General features: G+C 38.1%; 1 protein-coding gene across 1 annotated transcript in view; it reads right to left on the bottom strand.

Moving 5' to 3' along the window:
• SVOPL (SVOP like) overlaps positions 1 to 24,456 on the bottom strand; it is an 87,568-nt gene that overhangs the window by 19,785 nt on the left and 43,327 nt on the right. The window contains exons 9-13 of the mRNA XM_074195271.1: positions 22,673 to 22,746; positions 17,678 to 17,880; positions 12,598 to 12,709; positions 10,128 to 10,209; positions 6,888 to 6,977 (exon numbers count right to left, since the gene is read on the bottom strand). Of these exons, the coding sequence (XP_074051372.1) occupies positions 6,888 to 6,977; positions 10,128 to 10,209; positions 12,598 to 12,709; positions 17,678 to 17,880; positions 22,673 to 22,746 (561 nt within the window). The remainder of the gene's footprint in view (positions 1 to 6,887; positions 6,978 to 10,127; positions 10,210 to 12,597; positions 12,710 to 17,677; positions 17,881 to 22,672; positions 22,747 to 24,456) is intronic.

The following is a 24,456-nucleotide window of genomic DNA, read 5'->3' as shown; positions in this document are numbered from 1 at the left end:
TTTCTTCTTAAACCCTTTAATCTGAAAGTCTGTTTTCCTTCTGCTTTTCTTGTATATTTGTCCTTTCAGGAAATAAAATGTCAACAAAAGAAAGGAGCAGTACCTTCCCCAACAATAGCTCTTTAGTTGTGTCAAAGGGTGCTGCTAAGAAGCAACAAGGGCTAAGGTTTTCTTATTTCTTGATAATTGAATTCTGAATAGTAAATTGAAAAGTTATGAGAATCAAGTGATCAAGTATATGAAAATCAATTGTAAAACAACACAATTATAAGATAGTATTCTTATTCAGAAATCAAATTCATTTCCCTTAGGTAACAACCTGGTAGCTAATGTGGCACATTGGGTAGAACCCTGGACCTGGGTTCAGAAAGACCTGAGTTCAAGTCTAACCTCAGACTTAATTGCTGTTTGACTCTGGGCAAATCATTTAACTTCTATTACCATCAGTTTCCTCAAATGAAAATTGGGCCTATATCCCAAGGCTTCTGTGAAGATCATGAGACTTGGCACAGTCCTGGTATATTGTTGGTAGTGTTCAGTCATTCAGTCTTTTTTTGTTCAGTTTTTTTGTTTGGGGTTTTTTTTAGGTTTTTGCAAGGCAAATGGGGTTAAGTGGCTTGCCCAAGGCCCCACAGCTAGGCAATTATTAAGTGTCTGAGACCAGATTTGAGCCCAAGTACTCCTGACTCCAGGGCCGGTGCTTTATCCACTGCGCCACCTAGCCGCCCCCAGTCATTCAGTCTTATCAGTTTCTTCATAATCCCATGGACCATAGCTTGATGATGCTGTCCTTGGGGTTTTCTTGGCACAAATACTCCAGTGGTTTACCATTTTGCTCTCCAGTGGATTAAGACAAACAGGTTAATTGACTTGCCTCAGGTCACACAGTTAAGTGTGTGAGGCTGGATTTGAACTCAGGTCTTCCTGACTCTTGGCCCTGCCCTCTATCATTGTGCCATCTAGCTGCCTGGAACATGGTAGTAAGTGCTTGTTTCCTTCCTGGTGTTTCTACGTATCTAGCACTTGCTGAGGAAAATATGAAAGTCTGTTAGGTGGCAGTCCTTGCTCTCCAGCAGAATCTTACTACCTAGTTCAATCTTACTACCTATGTATGTATGTATATGTGTATGTATGTGTGTGTATATATACATATATATATATATATATATTAATTGTTGAATGATATGATGATATCCTATTCGTGGTTCCATTTGATGGATTCAGAGCCTGAGGGGTAAGATACAAATTTTAAAAATAAAAACATCCAGGGGCGGCTAGATGGCGCAGTGGATAAAGCACCGGCCCTGGAGTCAGGAGTACCTGGGTTCAAATCTTGTCTCAGACACTTAAAAATTACCTAGCTGTGTGGCCTTGGGCAAGCCACTTAACCCCGTTTGCCTTGCAAAAACCTACAAATAAATAAACAAACAAATAAATGAATGAATGAATGAATGAATGAATAAAAATTAAAAAATAAAAACATTCAAGCGCAGCTAGGTGGCACAGTGGATAGAGCATGGGCCCTGGAGTCAGGAGGACCTGAGTTCAAATCCGGCCTCAGACACTTAATAATTACCTAGCTGTGTGGCCTTGGGCAAGCCACTTAACCCCATTTGCTTTGCAAAAATAAAAATAAAGACATTCAATAACCCCCAGGCTAAAACATTTCACAAGACATTAAAAACAGTCCACAAAAAGCCTGCTAGGAGAGTAAGAGCAGTTTGCAAAGCAATTTCTGGGCCTGAGGAGCTCTCACCCAGAGTCTACATCAACTCTTTCCCTCCCACCCCTACCCCTCCATGTCCCATAACTGGATCCCAGATTAGTCTACTTGAAAATAACATGAATTCAAACTAGTTGAGATCTGGTGGGTGTTTTGTGAGCGTGGGGAGTCCTGACTCACCAAATCAGATTTGGAAAGGTAGCTCTGATTGATTGGAAGTCTTTCCTGATTTTAACACTAAATTTCATCTTGATAACTTCCCACCATTTTCCCTCTTGAACCAAATTGATCTTTAATTCCTCTTTCACATCTTCCAAATAAATGAATATAGCTAACAAGGGCTCTCCCTTCCTCCCTTTCTTGTCTGTCTGTCTCTCCCTTCTCCTCCTGCCCCCACCCAAAGATGCTTCTAGCTCATTTTCTGGATCTACATTGGTGTAAAATTAAATTCTCAAACCATTTAACCCTTTATCCCAAGAAACTCTCCCATTTACCAATATGCTTTCTCCAACCTGGTGCCCAGGACAGAAATATCCTCCAGTTATGAACAAATGAGGACAGATTATCCATTATCCTAGAAGCCATGCCTCTTTTGATGGCTGCTGGAGAACTGTCTTTAGAAAAGTTACAGTAGCCAATAAAATCTTCACTTGCCTTAATGCCCATTTCATCCTTCAAAATGTGGAGTATGTGACAAGAATATGGGACACCCATGCTTTCACATCAAAAGTCTGACCACTATGGGTGGGGGTGGGGGTAAGAGGTCCAATTGCTGAAGGAGAAACATAAGGAAAAAATGTTCTTATCTCAGAGTTAATGAGATAAGGAAGGGAGACCCCAGAATGATTGGAACTTAACAAAAGAGACTTCAAAAGTTTCAGAGAAAGAAGAAGAAGCCCTTAGCTTAAATTATATAAGGAAAGGCAACTCAAGAGAGATTGGATGTTCTCAGTAATGTATAATATAAACAAATTATTCTAAGGAAGAAAAGTATGAATTGATGATGAACAAATCATTAACCTGTTTTAAAAAAAGATGTCATGAAATGAAAACAAGGCAAAAAAGATCAGTCTAATTTAGAGTTGTAAAGGACCTTAGAAGTCCAACAAGTTCAACCCTCTTATTTTACCCTTGAGGGAACCTCAGTGGGTTGCCCAGAGACTTGTTCAGAGTTACATCAACCAGGAAGTGTGTCCAAGGCCAAATTCAAACTCTGGTCTTCCTTATTCCGATTCCAGCATTCCATCTTCTCTGACTCTAGCTGTTCTCTTGTCTAGCTCCTTATTTTACAGGTAAAGAACCTGAGGCACAGAGAAGTGACTCAAGACTTGTCTAGGAACACACCAGTAGAAGAGCCAGATTCCCAAGACTTCAGTGGCTAGTATATAATAGATAAATGGCCAAAGGATGATTTTCAAAAGAGAAAACACAAATTAATCCAATCAAAAAATATTAATAAAGCACCTGCTCTGTACCACAGATTCTGCTAGATGTTAGAGACACAAAGACAAAAAATGAAAGAGTCTGTCTTCAAGTTGCTTACATACTATCAGGGGATAGAATATAAGTGCCTATAAACCAGGACATTCAAAGAAAGGAAAAAGAGAAGACAGCATGCAAACCACTAGGTAGAAACAATCAGACAGAATTAACTGGAAAACATCTGGGCAGGAGATTGAGTCTGGGCGAGGTGGGGAGCAAACAGAAAATCAAAATCTCTCCTGAAAGTAGAAGAAAAGTTTTCATAATTTTCCCTTTCCTTTTCTTCCTCCCATATTTTCCTTCTTTCTCTTTTCCCCTTTATTCTCTATATTCTTCCCCTTCTGAGAAGACAAGAAGTCCAAAGCTATCTCTTTTCATAAGGAGGGAGAAGGTATGTGTGAAGAAGCCCTCAGTCTCATCACCCACTTCCCAAGAGAGCCTATTATCTCTATATAAATGGATCTGTCTCAATGGGCACTCTCTTCCCAAAGCTTCTAGGGGCTTTGGGAAGCTCTGAGGGATCAAGTAACTCACCTAATATCACCCAGCTAGCAGTGACAGAGCCAGGAACTGAATACATCTAGTGTTCTTCCCTTCCCATCAGACTGCCTCATTCCACAAAGCTGCTTGTTTGTGTATCAGCAGGGGCAAAACTAGGTAAGACATGGGTCAGACACAGCTCCAACCCTCGAAGGGACTCAGACACAAGCATCCCCATCTCATTTCATTCAGTTGAATTCAACAAGCATTAATTACTTACTGGTTAAAATATGGGCAGTTAGGTAGGATACTGGATAGAGCACTAGCCTACTTAGAATCAGTAAGACTCACCTTCCTGAGCTCAAATCTTGCCTCAGACACTAAGGCAAGTCAATTCACTTTGTTTGACTCAGTTTCCTCATCTGCAAAATGAGCAGGAGAAGGTAATGGCAAATCACTAGTTTCTTTACCAAGAAAAGCCCAAGTGGGATCACAAGAACCTGAAATGACTCAACACCACCACCAAAAGGTACAAGGATTCTTCTCCCATATTATATAAGACTTCCCCCACTTCTAGAGTGCATTCCCTCTTCACTTCTTAGAATTATTGATTTTGATCTTCAAGATCATGGAATCCAGTACTTTCTTCCTCTTCCTCATCTCCCCTGCTAGTAGTGCTCTCTCCCTACTGCCACCAATTACTATTATTTTTTAAATTTACTTTCTGTGTACATTGCAGCATCCCTTATATAGTTCATGAGCTCCTTGTGAGCACATATTGTTTTGCTTTATCTTTCTCTCCTTTGGTATCTCACATGTTGTTTTGTGCATAATAAGTACCTACAGATATTTGTTGAATTATTCAATTAAATGGCCATTGCTTTCAAGGAGCTTACAATGTGCACTATCTGAGATGGGGGTGGGGAGTGAGAACTGCAAAAGAAAGATCTGGATTAAGTGTTAAGGGGAAATTTGAGAAGGGAGGGATGGGATCGTTTTCACTAAGGGGGATGGGACCAGGAAGGGAGTCATCAGGGAAACCTTTGTGAAGGGAACACCTGAGCTGGGCCTCCTTTAGGAAAGAGAAAGACTCCCCCAAATGGAGATAGGTCATGTGTCCATTCCAGGTAAGGGGTGGCCAGTGCAATAAAAGGTTAGAGAGGAAAGGCTAGGACAAAACCTCAAAATGGAAAGGACATCAAAGGGCATAATAAAAGACAAGTTCTAGCCCCCTTCTTTACTGGGATTCTACCTTCTCTCCCTTCATAATAATTGTCATCTGATACCTTCTCAAATTCCCCTAGGTTGGTGTGGGTTCTTATTCCTGTGCCTTTAACTTTTAACCTGTGTCCCCATCCTTCCCTTACCAGTGATTCTGGAGTGTTTAGAAGATGAGTGAAGGGTTTTAAACCCCATAAAGTAACACATAATCACCCTAAAGTTATCTCCTAAGATTATTTACCCCATTAGCTTTTTTTAAATAATAGTATGTTTTTCCCAGTTATATGTAAAAACAATTTGTAATGTTCAATTTTTTTTTTTTGAGTTTTGAGTCCCAAATTCTGCCAATCTTTCTGCTGTTTCTACCTCCTCAGAGGGAGATACCTGATACAGGTTATACATAGCAATCCTGATACTCATTATCTTAGCACCTTTTTTTTAAAAAAAAGGAACCCACAAGGAGACCATCATTTGTCACAGAAAGGCAACAGCACCTGGAATGATGTAATATGCCTGTGAGGTTGAAACTTGGGATCAGGATTGTTCCCCTGAGTTATAAATAGGCAAATATGCCCTACCTTGGGGTGCTTCAAACCCCTGGGGTATAGGTTTCTCAGTAATAAGCCATTCTCCCTTTGATGGAGACATCAGCTCAGACTGATCCTAAAGGGACCCTAAACCCATCATGGGGTTTTTCAACCTGCCCATAATAAAGGATAGCATCAGACCTCTGTATCCCCAGTTTAGCACCCATGAACCCAGATGATACCAAACAGACTGTGGACTATTGCAGTGAGAAGAGATCTTGAAAATCATTTGGTCCAACTCCAAAACCTTACAGATAAGGAAATTGAGGCTTTCAAGATGAAGTGAATTGTCCAAGGTTATACTGATAATGATGGCAAGAATGGAACTTGAGCCTAGACTACCATCTGAGGTTAGTTCACTCCATCATGCTGCTTCCTTCTGTTATCGAATAACTCAAAAGATGTTGATCTTTCTTTATATCATCTTTCAGTAAGGAGAACAGGGCTGCTTTCCTATAGGATTATAAATTTAGAGGTTATCAAATACAACCTTCTCCTTTTACAGATGAAAAAACAAAGACATCTTGATGTTGAGTCATTTCAGTTGTGTCTGACTCTTCATGACCCCATTTGGGGTTTTCTTGACAGAGATACTCGGAGTGATTTGCCTTTTCTTTCTCCAGCTCATTTTACAGATGAGGAAACTGAAGCAAACAGGGTTAAGTGACTTGCCCAGGGTCTCACAGGTTGTATTTGAAGATTTGATCTAAGGAACCTGAATCTTCCTGAATCCAGACCCAACACTCTATGCAATATGGCACCACCCTAGCAACCCCAACTCAGACTCAGAGAAGTTAAATTATATTTCTAAGATCAAGTAGTCAGGGGCAGCTAGGTGGCTTAGTGGATAAAGCATGGGCCCTGGAGTCAGGAGTACCTTGGGTTCAAATCCGGTCTCAGACACTTAATAATTACCTAGCTGTGTGGCCTTGGGCAAGCCACTTAACCCCATTTGCCTTGCAAAAACCTAAAAAAAAAAAAAAAAAATATCAAGTAGTCAATAAATGGTCTGAGGTGGATTCCAACCCAGATCCTTCTGACTCTCATACTCTGGTCACTAGAGCATTTCTTTATTAGGTGGCAGAAAAGTGGAGAGTTTTAGATTTGGAATCATAAAACTTCAAGACTAGATTCAAATTTTGGCTCAGCTACTTAAAATCTTTGACCTTGGGCAAATTCCTTAACCTCCCTAGGCCTGTTTCCTCATCTATAAAATGAAGGGGTGGGTCCAGATTACCCTGAGGTCATTTCCAATTCTGTTCTTCTCCGAAAAGTACAATCTCTGGTCACAATTCCCTTCTGAAGATTCCTCATCACCCTCTTTTGCTCACCTTCACCTCCATTGCCACCTTCTTCTGGTTCACTGCTTTGGTAGAGAGTCCAGAGTCTCTTACCTGTGATATAAATGGAGCCACCATTGCACCAACTCGACACAGAGAGCCACTTGTTCCCATGCCCAGAGCTCGCATACTGGTAGGATAGACCTGCAGTTAAAAAAAGAGAAGTCCCAATGAACCTGTCTTCTACCTTCCCCAGTCCTGGACCTGTGCCCCTGAGATTGGTGAGGCATCTGAATGATATTGGACAGTGCCATTTGGCTAAATTATTTGAAGGAGGGGAAGAAGGTCAGTAACTGATGTTGAGAACAGTCTTGCTAGTTAGGGGGTGACCAAGAAAAGGCAGAATAAGACTGAGAAAGAGTTAATATTTGTTGCTACAGATAATAGGGAGCAATTATAATTTGAATAGGAAAATGAAATGGACTTACTTTAGGAAAATCAATTAGGTAGCTTGAAGATGCATAGAAGGGAAAGAGAGTCAAGGTAGGGAGAGCAATTCTGGGTTATACAACAGTCCAGGCAAGGGGCACTGAGGTAGCTACATGGATAGATCATCAGTCCTGAAGTCAAATCCAACCTTAGAACCTTACTAGCTGTGTGACCCTGGGCAAGTCACTTAATCTCAATGACTTCTCTTCCTCCCCCCCAAAAAAGTAATATAAATAAAAAGTTTTGCAAATATTACAGGATTGTATGAATGTCAGCTATTTTCAATTTTTAAAAAAATACAATAGTTCAGGCAAGAAATAGTGCTAGAACTCTGTCAGAATATCCAGGTATTGGATTATTATATGAAATAAAGATAAAAAAAGATAGATTTTGAGCAGATCGCAGATCATTGCATGTCAATGGAATGGATTATCTTTCATTCCATTAAAAAAGTAGGGGCAAGAAAAAAAATTTTAGGAGTGGCTAGGTGGCTCAGTGGATGGAGCACCGGCCCTGGAGTCAGGAGAACCTGAGTTCAGATCTGGGCTCAGACCCTTAATAACTTAATAACTAGCCTAGTTGTGTGGCCTTGGGCAAGTCACGTAACCCTATTGCCATGCCAAAAAAAAAAAAATTAAAGAAAAACATTTTAGCAGAGAGTTAATATGAACAGTATGTTGGTATTAAGAAGTCTATTTGAGCAATTGTGTGAAAAATTACCATCAAGAACTAAAAAGAAACAACCTTTCAAATACTGTCACACTTTCACATTAAAAAAGGATTCAAGTGCCTTCTATAACCATGGAGAGGGAAAAAATGAGTTTGGAGGAAATTGAAACATATGCAATACTTGTTTTTATTTTGGGGGAACCAATCTGGGTTAAGTGACTTGCCTAGAGTCACCCAACTAATAACTGTCTTGAGGCCACAATGAACTCCTGGACCTCAGAGTCAGTTGCTCTAACCACTGAGACCTAGATGCTCCCCATTTTTAGAGACACACAATTTTCAGACATCTTCCAGCCACAAGGAGAAAAACGTAAGTTTGAGGAAAATCAAAATGTACACATTACTCATTTTTTTCAACTCACTAAAAAAATATTGATCTAACATCTGTTAGAGGGAGGAGAAACATGAAGATATCTTCAGCATAACTAGTTTGCTCATACAATTATCCACTTTAGAGATGTTACATTTAAAAATAGAGTGGAGTCAACTCATGTCTTTTCGATGAAAAGTTAGTTGAATGTTTCTTATGCTCCTGACTAAGCTCTCAAAGGACTGGAAATAGATGACATTAGCAGCAGCCACGATGATCATTCTCTGAAATAACTTGCCTCTGGGGAGAACCCTAAATCCCCAAAGCCCCATTTTCTTTGTTTTACCATTTCATTGACAGTTTACTCTCAGGTTTTGCCTATGTCTCATTAATCTGCAGAAAATGGAGAGATGCCAAATTTTGGCTCAATTTTCACAAAAGGAAATCTCTTTAGCAAATTTGAAATTATTGCCTTATTTAAACTCTGTTTTAAAAGGTAATTTCCCAAAATAGATCATTTTAGGAGTAAACTAGTTATGCCAAAGATTTCATATATGTTGATTTAACAGATGTTAGAATTATATTTTTTGGCAAGCCAATGAGAAATGAATGCATTTCAATTTCAAGTTTCTTTTTTCCCCCTGCCTGTTGCTGCAATATACCTAGAATTGCATGACCTTTAAAAATGAGTGCTGCATATATATCTCAATTTCCTTCAAACTCCTTATTTCTTTTTCTCTCTCCATGGTTGCAGAATTTCTGAAAACTGGACATCTTTAATCCAAACAGACCCTATCTCTTTCTAGCCCTTGAAGCATTTACTTTTTCTAACAAGTTAATGAAATCAGTTGTTCAGTTTACTGCTCTATTTTCATCCAAAGGTTTTGTTCTTTGTATGGAGTATTGGCTCTTTAAGAAAATTTCTGAAGAATTTTTGTCTTATCTACTAGGTCTATAGAAGTGCTTATCATATATTTTCTATTATACTGGAGGAGGGAACCTTTCCTTTCAGTGGAGCCTTCTGCTCTCATAGAGTCAAGCAGAAGGAAAAAAAAGTTTAATTCCTTCTGTTCTTGACAAACATTATTCAGAGCCTATACATTTTTATTCTTTTTGGTGGGACAATGTAAGTAAGTAAGACTTGCCCAAGGTCACACAGCTAGTACGTATCAAGTACCACATTTGAACTCAAGTACTCCTTACTCGAATGTGGGTGCGCTATCTAACTGCACCACCTAAGCTGCCTGTATTTAGATTCACCCATAAAGCTTCTTTACATGGAGGCAAATTCAGATTGACTTTTGAACTAGAGCAGGAGACCTTAAGCTGGGCTCCAAAAACTTGATTTTTCACAAATGCTTTGATAATTGTATTTCAATATCATTTGTTTCCTTTGTTATCCTATCTATTTTATTTCACTCATTTAAAACTATTATTCTGAAGGGTTCATAAGATATAACTAGATTGCCAAAGGAATCTATGGCACAAAAAAAGTGAAGACTCCCATATATTGATCTTGGATGATATTCTCCTATTCTTCTCAAAAGCTTGAATCTGGAGGAGACACTTGCATGGGTTGAATTTCTGAAAATGAGGGAGGACAAAAAAAAAATCTCCTTTCCCACCAATAATACAAAGTTAGAAATCCCTGCTGAGTATCATTTCAATTGGTTGTATTTAGAAAGTCATGAAAATATTTAAATTTTAAAAGGAACCACTTAGTAGAGGGTAAGGTAAAGTTGCCAATGAATGGCTGCCCACTTTAAATGATTTATCAAACTCAGTTTCAGTCACTTTATCCATCAGACTCCTTCAGAAAGACCAACCTCAGCGGTATATATATAGATGGTATTGAAATTTGCTGACACCAAGGCCCTCAGCATGAAGAGGAAACCAATCAGGCCTGTACTAGAGAAGAAAGAATGGGGGGGAAGAGAAAAAAATTTATTAGCTTAGGTTCACCCATAAAGCAATAAAAAAAATTTACAAGACCAACATCTATGTCAACATGTGAGATATTTTTTTAAATCAAAAATAAATGGATGCATCATCACTGTGGCCAGAAGAGAAATGCAATGACTCCACTGACCATTGGAATTCTTAGAATTCCAAACATAGGACCAGGTCTCCTTCCATCCTTCATTCTTCAGTGAAGACCCTTACCTTTCCTATTCTCTAGCATTCCACTTTAGCCTAAGAATTTCCATACAGGAATGAAGAGAAATAAAAGTGGATCCCTTCTCCCCTACTCCCATGAACAGTACAGCCCCTCATAATTTCATAGATTTTTTAAAAATTAAAATCATGGTACTGACCAGAGCAAGAGCCTTCAAAATGAACTCTTCTAGGCAAATGGAGAAATAGAGAGAAAACTTGGGATTTCATCAATTTATGAAACACCTTGTGATTAATACATGTATAGCTTATATTGATTGGATTGTTTTCTGTCAGGAGGGATAGAGGAGGGAAGGGAAGGAGGAAGAAAAATGTTAAACTCAAAACCTAGCAAAAAAAAATGATTGTTGAAAGCTACCATTACATGTAAATAATAAATTTAAAAAATAATTAATTAAAAAAACCTTGGTGAGGAAACACATCTTACCAAAGTAGGACAACCACTTTCTCTGCAAATTAGGAACTACCTAGAGCTGGGAGATGTAAAATGATTGCTCAGAGTCACTTAATTCACATCTATTAGGAGCAGAACTAAAACCTATGTCTTTGTGGTTCCATGTTGCCTTTCAGATATACATGCTGCCAAAGCTATCCAACCTCTTAAGGTGGTTTATAGACTTTTAGTAATCTCTTCTAAAAGGGTTCTCAATTTTTTCTCTATAAATATTGTAGGTAGGATTTTGAGCATCAATTTAAACATAGTTCTTAGATACTTCCCCTTCAACCATAGAGGAGGAAAATCATTTGGATTGAGAAGAATAGGACAGCAGATGGAGGACAGAATCACTGAATTGAGAACAAATAAGTCCCCTTTCTTTTCTCCTCTCTATGCATCAAATATTTCATGATTTTCACATAAACACATCTTAGCTGGGCATTTTTGACCAACCAGCAGATGACCTGAAGAGCTCTCATGAATTGCATAGACTCAAGGAAAGCATTTCAAAGTCACTATTTTAAGAGAGGCAACAAGGAATGGTAGAATTGGGATGACAGACATTTATACGGGCTACATATACTGCTTGGTGTTTCTAGATAAGCTGCTTAGATTCTAAGGTCACCAGACAGCTCCAAATGGACATCTCCCAGGCATCCCAAACTCAACACATCCAAAAGAGAAGGGCATCATCATCCTCCGAGTCACCCAGGCTCACAACCTCAGTGCATCCTTGTACTCCTTTCTCACAATCATTGCACATATCCAATCTATTACCAAGTCTTGTTTTTTCCTACCCTTTCAGTATCTCTGGTATATGCATGTCTTTCTCCACTCAGCCAACACCCTGATGCCTACCCTCATCACCTCAGCCCTCAATTTTTTTAAACTTTGCCCAAGGTTACACAGCTAGGCAATTATTAAATTGCCAGAGGTCAAATTTGAACTCAGGTCTTTCTGACTCCAGGGCTGGTGCTCTATCCACAGCACCACCTAGCTGGCCCTCAGCCTTCAATTATTGCAAAAGTCTTTTAGGTAGTCTCCCTGCCCCATCTCTCTTCCTACTCCAATCCATCTTTTGCTCTTCTACTAAACTGATTTTCCAAAAGCATAGGTTTTGCCATGTTACCATACCCTCTACCTCCACTTAATAAACCCCAGTGACAGGAAAATCCATTGTTTGGCTTTTAAAATCCTCATTCCCCTGCTCTCTTCTTCCCTATCCAGTCTCCTTAGACTCTGCTATCCTTACTCTATGATCCAACAACATTTCCCACCTCCATGTCTTTTCACTGGCTATCTGGAATGCTTGTCTTCTTCATTTCCACCCTCTGGTTTTCCAGTTTCTTTCAAGACTCTGCTCAAAACTTATATTCTCCAGATATATTTGTCTTCTCCCCCACCCCAAAAATAGTACCTTTAGAAATGGCCTCCAATTATAAATGTTTGTCTATGTCTTTTCTATACTTTTTTTCATGCTGTTTCTCCCAATAGAATATGAACTTTTTAAAGACAGGGACTGTGTTTCTTTTGCTTTTCTTTGTTATCTCAAAACAGTTGCTGATCTACATGAGTAGATAGTATTTTCTTATGGGAGATCTCCCTAACAGAAATAAAAATCACAGATTTGGAACAACATCACTGCTTTAAATCCAACTATTCTGGCACACCCCAAAGGAAGATACCTTGAAGTACAAATATTGAGCAGCAGAAAGAACAAAGCTGTACATCCCATGGTGATAGAAAGGCTGATGCGTCTTCCCAGGAAATTGATGCCCAGGATATTTAGAGGATTTACTAGAATAGAAGAAACAACATCAATGCTTGATATCTTAGAAAGCAGGTAGGACACTCAATCATTAACATGAACCATTTCTCATCATTTCAGATGGAGGCAACTTGATTTAAATTTCTTGAATGCTTCCATGGTTCTTTTCTATGTAAGCAAATCTGCCGAAAACCCTTTTTTTATTCTGTGAGATACAGATGGAAATGTATTGCATAGATATTTTATATCATTGTCCATAAGTTACCCCTCCTGTAAGGGGATACCATCACTTTCAGTCAAGAAGTTAAATCTCTATATTGTTTCTCCCCAGAGCACCACAGTGCTAGAAGGGCCAACCTTGGAGTCAGCAGGACTGCTTCTGACACTGGATGATAAATTAATCTCTTAATGCCCCAGGAAGGGACCCTTTTAATCTAAATTACAGTTGAATTGGTGATCCACAGTAGCTAAGGAAATTAGTAGAATATAGATTCCTTGAGGGCAGGGATTATTTCTGAGTTGGTTTGCTATTGTGTCTAGTAAAATGTCTGGAATATTATTAAGTCTTAATAAATGTTTATTTATTTTACCCTACTGAGGCACCTACAGGTCATAGAGTTCTAGGCCTAGATTCAGGAAAACTTGAGTTCACATTTTAACTCATTTACAAGTTATATGATTCTAGATAAATCTTTACTTTTGTCTGCCTCCATTTTCTTATTGGGAAAATGTGAATAATAATAGCACCTATATCCCAGGATTATTGTTTCTAAATGAAATAAAATAATATAAATATTATAAATCACTTTGCAAAACTTAAAGTAGTATATAAATGCTATTATTATTAGCTTATTGATTGGAAAAAATAATGCACAGTTTCCACACCAAGAATTCCATATCTTGACAAAATCCAGGTATTTTTTCTCCCCAATAAAAAACAAAGCATAGGGGATAGAGCATCGGCCCTGGAGTCAGGAGTACCTGAGTTCAAATCTGACCTCAGACACTTAATAATTACCTAGATGTGTGGCCTTGGACAAGCCACTTAACCCCATTTGTCTTGCAAAAACCTAAGGAAAAAAAGCATATAAATATGCATCTCTCCTAATCATCAGTATTTGAGGCACTAAATTCCTGTAATTCAGAAAGTCTGAGCTGATATTTCCCTGGCTCAGAGAATGCTCCCAAACCAGATTCCTGACCACATTTTGATGATACAAATCAGTTCTGGCAGGAATTTGGGGAGGATAGGAGAAAGTGACAAACTAGAGTGGAAAGAATTGCCAAGAACTGGGAAATAAGAAAAGGAAGAGGAAGTGGTAAAAAAGAAGAAGAGAAAAAAAGTTAAGAAGCAGGGTCATTGATCTCCAGTAAATAGGAGTGGAACCCTAAGGGATGGAGAAGGATTGGGGTGGCATTCTTTCACTTGCTGGTGTCAGATGAACTCAAACACACTTGAAAATTCATACATATAGTCATAAACACAAAGGAACAGAGAAATCCAAAAGCTTCATCAAAACATATACTTACAAACTCATAAGTTCAGTTGTGTCTGACTCTTCATGACCCTATTTAGGGTTTTCTTGGCAAAGATGACTTTGCATTTTCTTCTCCAGCTCATTTTACATATGAGGGAAACAGGGTTAAGTGATTTGCCCGGGGACACACAGTATGTGACTGAGCCTGAATTTGAACTCAGAAAGATGAGCTTCCTGTATTTTATCTCTTATAGCTAAACACATAGGTACATCCTTATAAATATGTAACTATTTGCTAATGCATGGATTAGGTAGAAGAACATGGACGAAATAGGCTTCAAAAGACTCAGAGAAACTCTTTGGTCTAGACTTACTCATGAATGTTCTTGAGCTTCATCACACACCAAGATCCAGATATATTTATGTCTCCTCCCCTCCCCAACACTCATCATCCCCTTTACTTGTTTTCCTGAATATAGTTTGCTACTATAGGCTTAGGACTATTCCAATGAGATCTTTACATTAGCCAGTATTGGAAACACATTCCTGAAAATAACTCATATATTATTTCCTGGAGATAGGCAGGGATCTAATGTGCCTTAATTTCATCAGCTGATCATAGGATGAGGCTCCTACTGTTCAGTGCTATCCTTAGGGTTTTCTTGGCAAAGATATTGTAGCTGTTTGCTGTTTCCTACTGCAGTGAATTAAGGCAAACAGAGTTTAAGTGACTTGTCCAGGCTCACTCAGTAAGAGTCTGACTAGAATTCAACCATTTCTCCTTATATTGTGCCACTCAGTTGCCTCCTATGCAAACAAGTAACTTGCTCTATATATTCCCTTAATTATTAATCACCCCCACAAAGGGGCAGCCCCCAGCTCTCTAATGTACTTTCAAATTGCTTAAGGAAAGGCAGCATGATACAGTGAAAAGACCACTGGTTGTCGAGGGTCTTAGTTCAAATTCTGCCTGTCATTATCTTAGGCAAGTCACTGCCCCATTCTTGCCTCAGTTCATCTATGATCCAAAACAGGCCCCCCCCCCAATTCCCCAACTCACACATTGACACAAAGACATCACGGCACATTGACAATCAATGCACTGACTCACAGTCCTGCTATTTGTAGCCACTCACATTAGCTAACATCATTTTCTCTTGCTTTGACACATTCTCTATCTTCTACCCACTCAAAATCTGCTCCCAATACACTCTATCACAAACACCCGGGGGGCCAGCTACCACACTGTGTATTCACTGATTACTAGCATCTGGAGAATGTCCTGTTGCTCTATTTTAGGAAGGGATGTGGGGGAAAGGGGAGAAATGGAGAGGGATAAAGGAGAGGAAGGAGGAAAAAGGGGAAGGAAGAAAGAAGAAAGAAGGGGAGACAAGGTGGAAGGAAAAGGAAGGGGGAGAAAGAGGGGAATAGGGACAGAAAGGACAGAGTAAGGGAGAAAGTCCACAAAAACAAAGCAAAGGGCAGCAGGAGAGAGAGAGAGAGCATGCAGAAAGGGAGAGAGAGCATGCAGAAAGGGAGAGAGAACAAGGAGAGGGGGAGAGATAGGCATAATATTATCTTCCAACTTGAATTTCTCAAGTCTAGTATCTTTACTGAATTTCACATTTGACAGAACATGAAAACATTTTGAATTCAGACTTTGTTCATATATACTATTGATCATAGTTCACCAAACAAATAATTTGGGGGCTATTTAGGATAATCCTTGATAAACAGTTGGAATTTAATTCTCGATTTAGAAATTTCAAGCTAAATTCAATCTAGGTTCCAATTGCTCTCTCCTCTATTCCAAGAGATTTCTTCTCTGTCCTTCAAATTGTGAAATAATCAAATAATGTTCAACTAAGTTCATATGAACATAGATTTAGGGCATTATGGGGGCTAGTCTAATCCCTTCATTTTAAAGAGGAAATTAAAGTCCATAGAAATTAAGTGACTTGATCACAGTCACACAGTTTGTTTTGAGGGTAAGTTTCAAGCCTACATTTTCCTACCTGATCCAGCATTCACTACACTGAGCTATTTACCAATAATACTTTTATATTGGCAGTGCTTAAAAATTCTACTGGTGAAAATTACCATATAATTCCTTCAGTTTATCTTTACCCTAACAAAGTCTCAACCTAATGCTTATGAAAATGAGCATGGGTTTTCTAAGGTTAAAGACTAGGCTTTTGGTAGATCTTACCCTCCAGGTTCATAGATCTAGTGCTGGAAGGGTCCTCATTAACCCATTCCCTTCATTTTCCAGATGAGAAAACAGCTCAGGAAGGTTAAGGGATTTTCTCAAGGTCAAACAGTTAAGTATGTATCACAATCAGAATATTAACTCATGCCCTCTGACTCCAGAGTCAGTACTTGTTCCACTTGCCTCTAAGAGCAGACCAACGATATCATGGCTATGTGTCTTTCATGCAAAGACCAATCTAGCTAAATTTGGAGACACTCATCATCAGAATAATGATGATGATTTTAGGGTCTACTTTAGTTTGCTATCTTCTAATCTAAGGCATGGAAGAGCTGTGACTTGGATCAGCAGAGGGAAGAGGACCCAAACCAAAGAACACATATATCTTTCAAAGTTTTTTTTTGGGGGGGGGGGGGAGGAGCTTTCATTTACAACAGATGGTAATTTAAAAAGCTTCTTGACATAATTGGTGTGGAAACTCCTTTCACTAATTAATGCAAATTAGCAAAGTTAAGTTGAGTTTTTTTTTAGAATTCATTACCTGGTGGGCAGCCTTCTAGTGTTGAATCTGCAGTGTGTTGAGCAGTATAGCACAATAGAATGATAGCTATAGAGTCAGAAGACCCAGGTTCAAGTTTCACCTCATGTTCTTATTATCTATGTGACCTTGGAAAAATCAACTTAATAACTTAGGTCCTCAATATCCTCAGGGGATTGATCTAGCTAGCTTATGAGGTCCCTTCTCTAATGTAGATCTAGGATCAGATGAAAGAATGATGTCAGGTTCATATTCAAAAGTTTTGCTTGTTTTTTTTTTTTTTGCTGGGTGTGATTTAACAGAGCTTGTATTCTATAGGCAAGACTAACAAGAACCCATCCCTGCCTGAATGAATAAGGATGAAGATGATGGGCCTTTCAATAGCACTTTCCAAGGTGTGCAAAGCACTTTACATACATCATCAGTAGATTCCCACAACAGATGCTTACCAATGTCTAAGGATGAATTTGAACTCAAGTTGTCTTGATTCCAAGTCCCATCTAGAGGGCCACCTACCTGCCTTTGCTAGCCAGCATCAAAGAATGTCTGCATTTCTTTAAAACATTCTTAAATTTATATTTTTTAAAACTGCCAGATTGCTGTTCTGAATTGGGAAAGTCTGACTGTATCCAAGAGGATGAAGTCAACTCTGCTGTAGAGGAACCTCACTGTCAGCAAGTTTTCCTGCCTTGTTTTAAGAACTTTAATTACTGCCACACTACATATATATATGTTAAACAAAGCAGAGACTCAAAAAAACAAGACTCCTTACGAGCAATCTCTCCCAGGGTACTGATGATCATGGTCTTGTAATCGGAGGGAGCAAACAGGTGGCAATGACAAGGGCTCTTGCTCTCTTCCGAATCCCCACTCATTACCATCTGTGTCTCCGGTTGGGAGCCACAGACCAAGTCTCGCTCCAGTAATTCAGCACTGGCCAGGATGACTCCATAATAAGCAAAAGAGATGCCAAGCCTGAAAAAGCAGGAAACAAGGAACATAGATCAGGGTTTGGAAACTTCCTCTCTAATAACCCCCCTTTTTTTTTCTCTCTAAGGGGAAATACATTTTTTTAAAAGGAAATGAAATAGCCATATGAAAAACTTGTGTTTGTCCATATCACAGGAGGGGGTATATTCCCTAACCCCATTAATTAACAAATATCAAAGGAAGAGTGTGACTATTCATTAATATAATGGAAAAAGATCTGGATTTAAGAGTCAGAGCAGAACCTTGATTTAGCAATTTTTGCTCCCAGTGAAAGTATGTTATCCCTTCTACATCTTGACTTTCCCTATTGAAGTTTCAATATGTCACAGGTCAGCATGAGAAATAAAATGGAAATTTGGGGAGACTGTTATGGACAATATGCAAAAACCAACAGATGATACAAAGTTTAAGAACTCAGAAATGCATAAAATATATGGATAGAATATATGATATCAAAATATTTTAATCTATTAATACCATAATAATTCAGACTTCTTTGGTAAAAAAAATTTTATGTTGATTTTTTCCAGATTGTGGGAGAGCTGTGCCCCTAACCCTGATGATATGGAAGGGAAAATTGTACCATGAAACCCATCTTTGAATCAACTTTGTAATCTATGATGTGAAAACAATACAAGAAGTAATTAAGACAAATGCAACTGAATAGAGGGGATCTATTATAATAGCTCATAGGTGGATGCTATTAATAATTCATTGAGAATGGAAAGGTTACCATTTTAAATAACTATTCTTTTTTGTTGTTGTTGTTTGTTTTGCAAGGCAACCGGGGTTAAGCGGCTTGCCCAAGGCCACACAGCTGGGTAATTATTAAGTGTCTGAGTTCAAATTTGAACTTAGGTGCTACTAACTCCAGGGCCAGTGCTCTACCCACTGTGTCACCAAGCCGCCCCTAAATAACTATTCTTGCTAACTAGTTTGCCTTTGAAGAAGTATATGGATTTATTTTTCTCTCTCTGAGGTTTCTATACCAAGTGGTATTAAGTAAAAACAAGAATCATAAAATCATACATAAAAATCCCTATAGATTGCATAATATCTTAGTAAACTGTACATATAACAATATTTTATTATATTTTTATTTGTTGTATTAAATATTTCCCAATTAAATTTTAATCTGGGTTTTGCTAATCACTAGTGATAGCACATCTGACATTTCTGCTCTAGCTCAAGACACCTCATTTTGGTTCTGAGTCAGATAACCTGTATTCTAATCCTAGATCTGCTGCTTATTAGCCATATGCCTTTGAGCAAGTCACTTACTACTTGTTGAATCTCTGAGTCTCTTGGCCATCTCATCAGCTCCAATGAATTCAATTATCATCTCAAATGTAATCAATTCTGAAATATATGTCCAGCCCTAAAGTCTCTCTTGACCTCTAGTCTTACACCTTTAACTGCCTATTTAAGACACTCTAACTGGACACCTCATAGAATCTTAACCAAAATATGTTCAAAACTCATCCTCTCAAAACCCTGCCCCATAGGTCCTCCCCCAAGTTCTATATTTCAATTGTTTTTTCCGCATTGTGGGGGTGAGGGGCATGACACCTCCCAATCTGGAAAATTCACATAAAATTTTGATCCTTCACCAGAGATGAAGTCTAACAATTTTTCTTTTATGAGTTCTTGATATTATATAATACTGTCCATATATTTTATTTAATTAATGAATTTCTAAACTTTTTTTCTGCATTATCTGCTGGCTTTCACATGTTGTCAGCAGCTTCCTCAAAACTCCCCCAAAATTCCCATCTAATTTCTTATGCCTGATCCATGATATAGAAGATCTGTGAATGGGAAAGTCAAGATGTGGAAGGAACAACATACTGAGGCTCTGCTACTTTTCCAGTTACCAAGACCCACCATCAAATTGTCATCCTACACTTCTCACTCTCCCTTAATCCCCAAATCCAAGTGTTGTCCATTTTACCTTTGCAACATCTCTCTTATATGTCCCCTTCTCTCTCCTAACATTGACATCACACTGATATATATAGACCATTATCACCTCAGCCTTAGACTACCACTAGCTGACCCCTAGGCTGGGAAATCTCCTCCTTACTTATCTCCACCTCTTGGCTTCCATGACTCCTTTCACGTTCCAGATAAAATCCCACCTTTTAGTATAAGCCTTTCTCAAGCCCCCTTAATGCTAATGTCTTCCTTCATATTATCTCCCATTTATTTCATACACACATACTCAAACATACACACACATGTTCATACACGATTGCTTGCATGTATCTTCCCAATTCAAATGTGAGATTCATGAAAGCAGAGACTGTTTTTAACCTTTCTTCATCTCCCCATCACTTATCAGTGTCTGACACACTGTAGAGGCTTAATAAATGCTAGCTGAATGACTATTCCAGTAATATTTCTCAATGGGAAAGCTTTATTGGTCATCATACTATCAAATTGGGTCAAGTTGCTTGCATGCCCCATGTTCAGATCCCTTTCTTTCCAGGTCACCCAGCCCCCTCTGATGCCACCCTTTACGTGCTTCTCTTACATAATTTTTGGTTAATCAAATGTTGAAGCCTACTCATATCCAAGGACAAGAACAAGAAAAGAACATTTGTTAAATTGAGTTACTATGAATAACCAAATATATCTAAAAGACATATGCAAAGTTACTCATCCAGGGCTTAAACACAATTTATCATAAAGCAAATTCTCCGTTGTCTGTCATCCTACGCACAATAATCCTGTATTACTCAGAGATTTTCTTAAATTTGTGTCAATAATTGAGAAAACTATGCCTAAAATAGAACACAGTCAAATATAGTCACTAGCTAAAATATTCAAAATACCCACAAGAGGGCAATATTTCTCCATGGAAGTCTGCCTTTGCATATCAAAATGAAATTCCCTGATACCATTTCCTATGTATCAGACCAAGATTTGTTTATTTTGCCTCAGCAGCAAAGGAAGAAAAAATATCCCTTTATTTTGCAGATGAAGAAACTGAAACCTAAATAAATAAAGTGATTTACCCAAAGTCACTGAAGTAGAAAGGTCACAGACTTATACTTCGCATGGGCACTTTATAGAAGACATTTTGTCAATGTTTCTCATTTAAAAAAAAAACTCAGAGCATTCTTGCTTCTTTCCCATCTCTTCCACCAAATAGCAGGATTATTAAGCGATGATATCATTGCTCAGCACACAGGGATGATATATTTAAAAAATGAATATATTATAAGAACAAGAAGCATCAATTTTTAAGAATAAAGAAAATACATATTTTTAGGGACAGTTCAAAGCTGGGACTTATTTAACATTTGAGAGATATAATTTGTAGCCAGGTGACTTGGATTCAAATCATGGACTCTTATATGACTTTGGACATCTCAGTTTCTCAGTTTTCTCATCCATAAAACGATGGGTTTAGACTAGATGACCTTTAAGTTCCTATCAAAAATCTCTACTCATGATCCAATGATGCTATAAGTAAAGACCTTCTATGAAGGTATAGGAGAATTCAATATTAGAGTACATTTTGGACAATTAGGGTGCTGAGCCTGGAATGGAGAAGACTTCTCTTTCTGAGTTCAAATCCAGCCTCAGACACTTACAAGCTGTGAGTCCCTAAGCAAGTCACTTAACCCTTTTTATCTTGCTTTCCTCATCTGCATAAGTTGGAGAGGAAATTGCAAACCACTGCAAAAAAAAAAATATGGGGTTATGAAGAGTCAGACACAGTTGGACAACAACAAAAGAACCTTGTGTACAATATAGGCAAAACATGTTTGTTGAATTGAATGCATAGTTCTATAGTTTTCATATTCTAATTTAAAAATGTAATCTATGTGATAAATATACATGTGCATATATAACTATAAAAATATTTATTTAATTAGAACTGATCATATTTGATATTAGAGAATATATTGTGGTGACATTTCCATTTTAGTTGAATTTGCTTATCAGCTATTAGAAATAGTCCATTCCAAAGGAAAAAAAAAGTCCATTTTCCTGAGACAACTCTGAGATTTCTTTAAATGGAAATGAAATATACTTCTCTCTGCTTCATCCTTGGTCCTATTCTTCCTAGGGAGCTAAAACCCAAGGCAAGTATGAAGATGGATTGAATCAAATCAAACACCACCAAAAAGGGCTAGTAAGTGTCAAAGGCTGGATTTGAATTTAGATCTTTCTGACTCCAAGTCCTGCCCTCCATCACTGCACCACCTAGCTACTTCCTTGGAAGCCTGTAAAAAATAACAAACCAGTATGGAACCCACATTCTACTAGCTGGCCAGGTTAGAGAAGAGAGTAGTTCCAAATAAGTACATTAAGAGGGAATCCTTTAGGGGGTATAAGGAGAAAAAGAACCTTTGTCTCCTCAACCTACTTGATCACAATAAGACTGTGTGAACTTCAGAAGGTCACAGACTTATACTTTGCATGGGCATTTGAGCAGTGTCCCCAAAACAACTGATATTTGCTTATACCAAGATTCAAAGATAAGCTAGATATATTGAAGAAAGACTAGGAGTGCAGTCTAAGAGGAATTTCATGAAGCCTCCACAAGGAGAAAATGACTTCCAATCATCAGGATTTATGAGTTTACCTCTAGATTTGAATCTCAGCCCTCTGGACCCAATCTTGAATCTTGGTTCTGCCACTTTCTGCCTATATGATCCTATAATACCAGTACCATCTGATAGAGACTTCTTTTCAGCGGATTCCTTCTGAGGTCTTGTCAAGCAATAACAATATAAAACCAGTTTTAAAGTCTAAACATTTTTACCATATGATCCAGATCTGCAAAGTTGTTCGTAAGTATTTGGGATCCAGTAGGTCTGCAAATCTTCCTCTTTTTTCCTGTCACAATGGAAGAGAAATATTAAATTAAGGACAGGTGTGAAGGAGAAAACATCTAAAGCCTTTATAGCTAAGATTTTAATGAGCTAGAATATTTTGGATTCCAGAATAAGTAGAATAATTATTATTTTTAAATAACAGGGACCTTAACTAATTATTAAAAAATACTTTTCCCTTCAATCCCTTAATCAGAGATAAGTAGCAAAGGTCCCTCCATGTCCTGTTGTTTCCCCCCAGGTCAGCTGAACTGTTATTGTTTAGTCATTTCAATCGTGTCCATGTTCCTTCTCCAGCTCATTTTACTTGAGTGGAAACTGAAGCAAATAGGATTTAGTGACTTGCCCAGAGTCACACAGCTAATAAGTGTCTGAGACTGGAACTCAGAACTTCAGACCTAGGACTTTATACATTACACCACCTACCTAAGTTATTCCAATTACCCAAGTTCATGTCTAGAAGAGGAGGAGACAGTAAAGGTTCTTCATGGTATGAGCTTGAAGCCAGAAGAAAAGGAGATATCAATCCCTATTTAATAACCCTTTAATCACTAATTTCTGCATTCTTTCTCCTGAAATTCATATGTGATTGACAGGTGAAAAATCAGACAAGTCTCATACCTTAAAAAAGTCCCTAACAGTCTTCTTTAGACAGGAATAGTTCAGAAATATTCATGGAATCCGGGGCTGCTAGGTGGTGCAATGGATAGAGCACCAACCCTGGAGTCAGGAGTACCTGAGTTCAAATCCAGCCTCAGACACTTACTAATTACCTAGCTGTGTGGCCTTGGGCAAGCCACTTAGCCCCATTTGCCTTACAAAAAAAAAAAAGCCTAAAAAAATATTCATGGAATCCCATTCTTTCTAATGAGAAAATGATGATGTAGGTCCCTGGTGACCTTATAAACATCCACCAACCTTACTGATGTCACCACTGAAAAAAATTTACAAATTCCTTTGACCAATCTTATTGGCCCCTACTCCCTATACAATGTATTATCGAGTCATTTTTTTCTATTAACGAACACAATCAAAATATTTGTAGAGTTGATGTGTCATTCTTCACAAAGCATGGTTTCTTTTTCCTTCATTATCATTTTTCAAGATATCAAGAAACATTATTTCATCCCTCCTTTTCCCCCTCTCTATTACCATCACCAAAGAATACATCATGAGTTACCATTATTTAGCACTTTTAGAGGAGATAAGGCAATGAAATATATGTAGTAGGTTTTCAAAAATTATATTTATCTAATGATCCATGATTTAAAATAACTTCTTAAATCTTGAGGTGGTAATTTCCTAGATTCTGGGCACCAAATGATCCTTAATCTTGAGAGAAAGTTCTGAATTTCATCCAGGGTTTTCAAGAAATATCTAATTTATTTTTTTAAAAGCTTACAAAATAGGGCAGCTAGGTGGAGCAGTGGACAGAGCAAGGCCCTGGAGTCAGGAGGACCTAGTTCAAAACCAGCCTCAGATACTTAATTATTGCCTTATCTGTGTGACCTTGGGCAAGTCACTTAACCCCATTGCCTTAAATAACTAAAATTTTTTCAAAAGCTTACAAAATAAGAAGCAACTATCACCTTACACTAATCTGACTCTCTCTTTGTGGTGAAGGTTTCTAGAAATTTCTGCTAAGGATGATTTTCTTATTAATGACTATGCAACATCTTCTACTTGAAAGATCTAGGAAAAATGTCAAAAAGCC

Source organism: Macrotis lagotis, chromosome 7 (assembly GCF_037893015.1).
Source record: "Macrotis lagotis isolate mMagLag1 chromosome 7, bilby.v1.9.chrom.fasta, whole genome shotgun sequence".
Taxonomy (NCBI): Eukaryota; Metazoa; Chordata; class Mammalia; order Peramelemorphia; family Peramelidae; genus Macrotis; species Macrotis lagotis.
The sequence above is the reverse complement of the archived record's forward strand: the minus strand, read 5'-3'. Positions and strand labels throughout refer to the sequence as shown.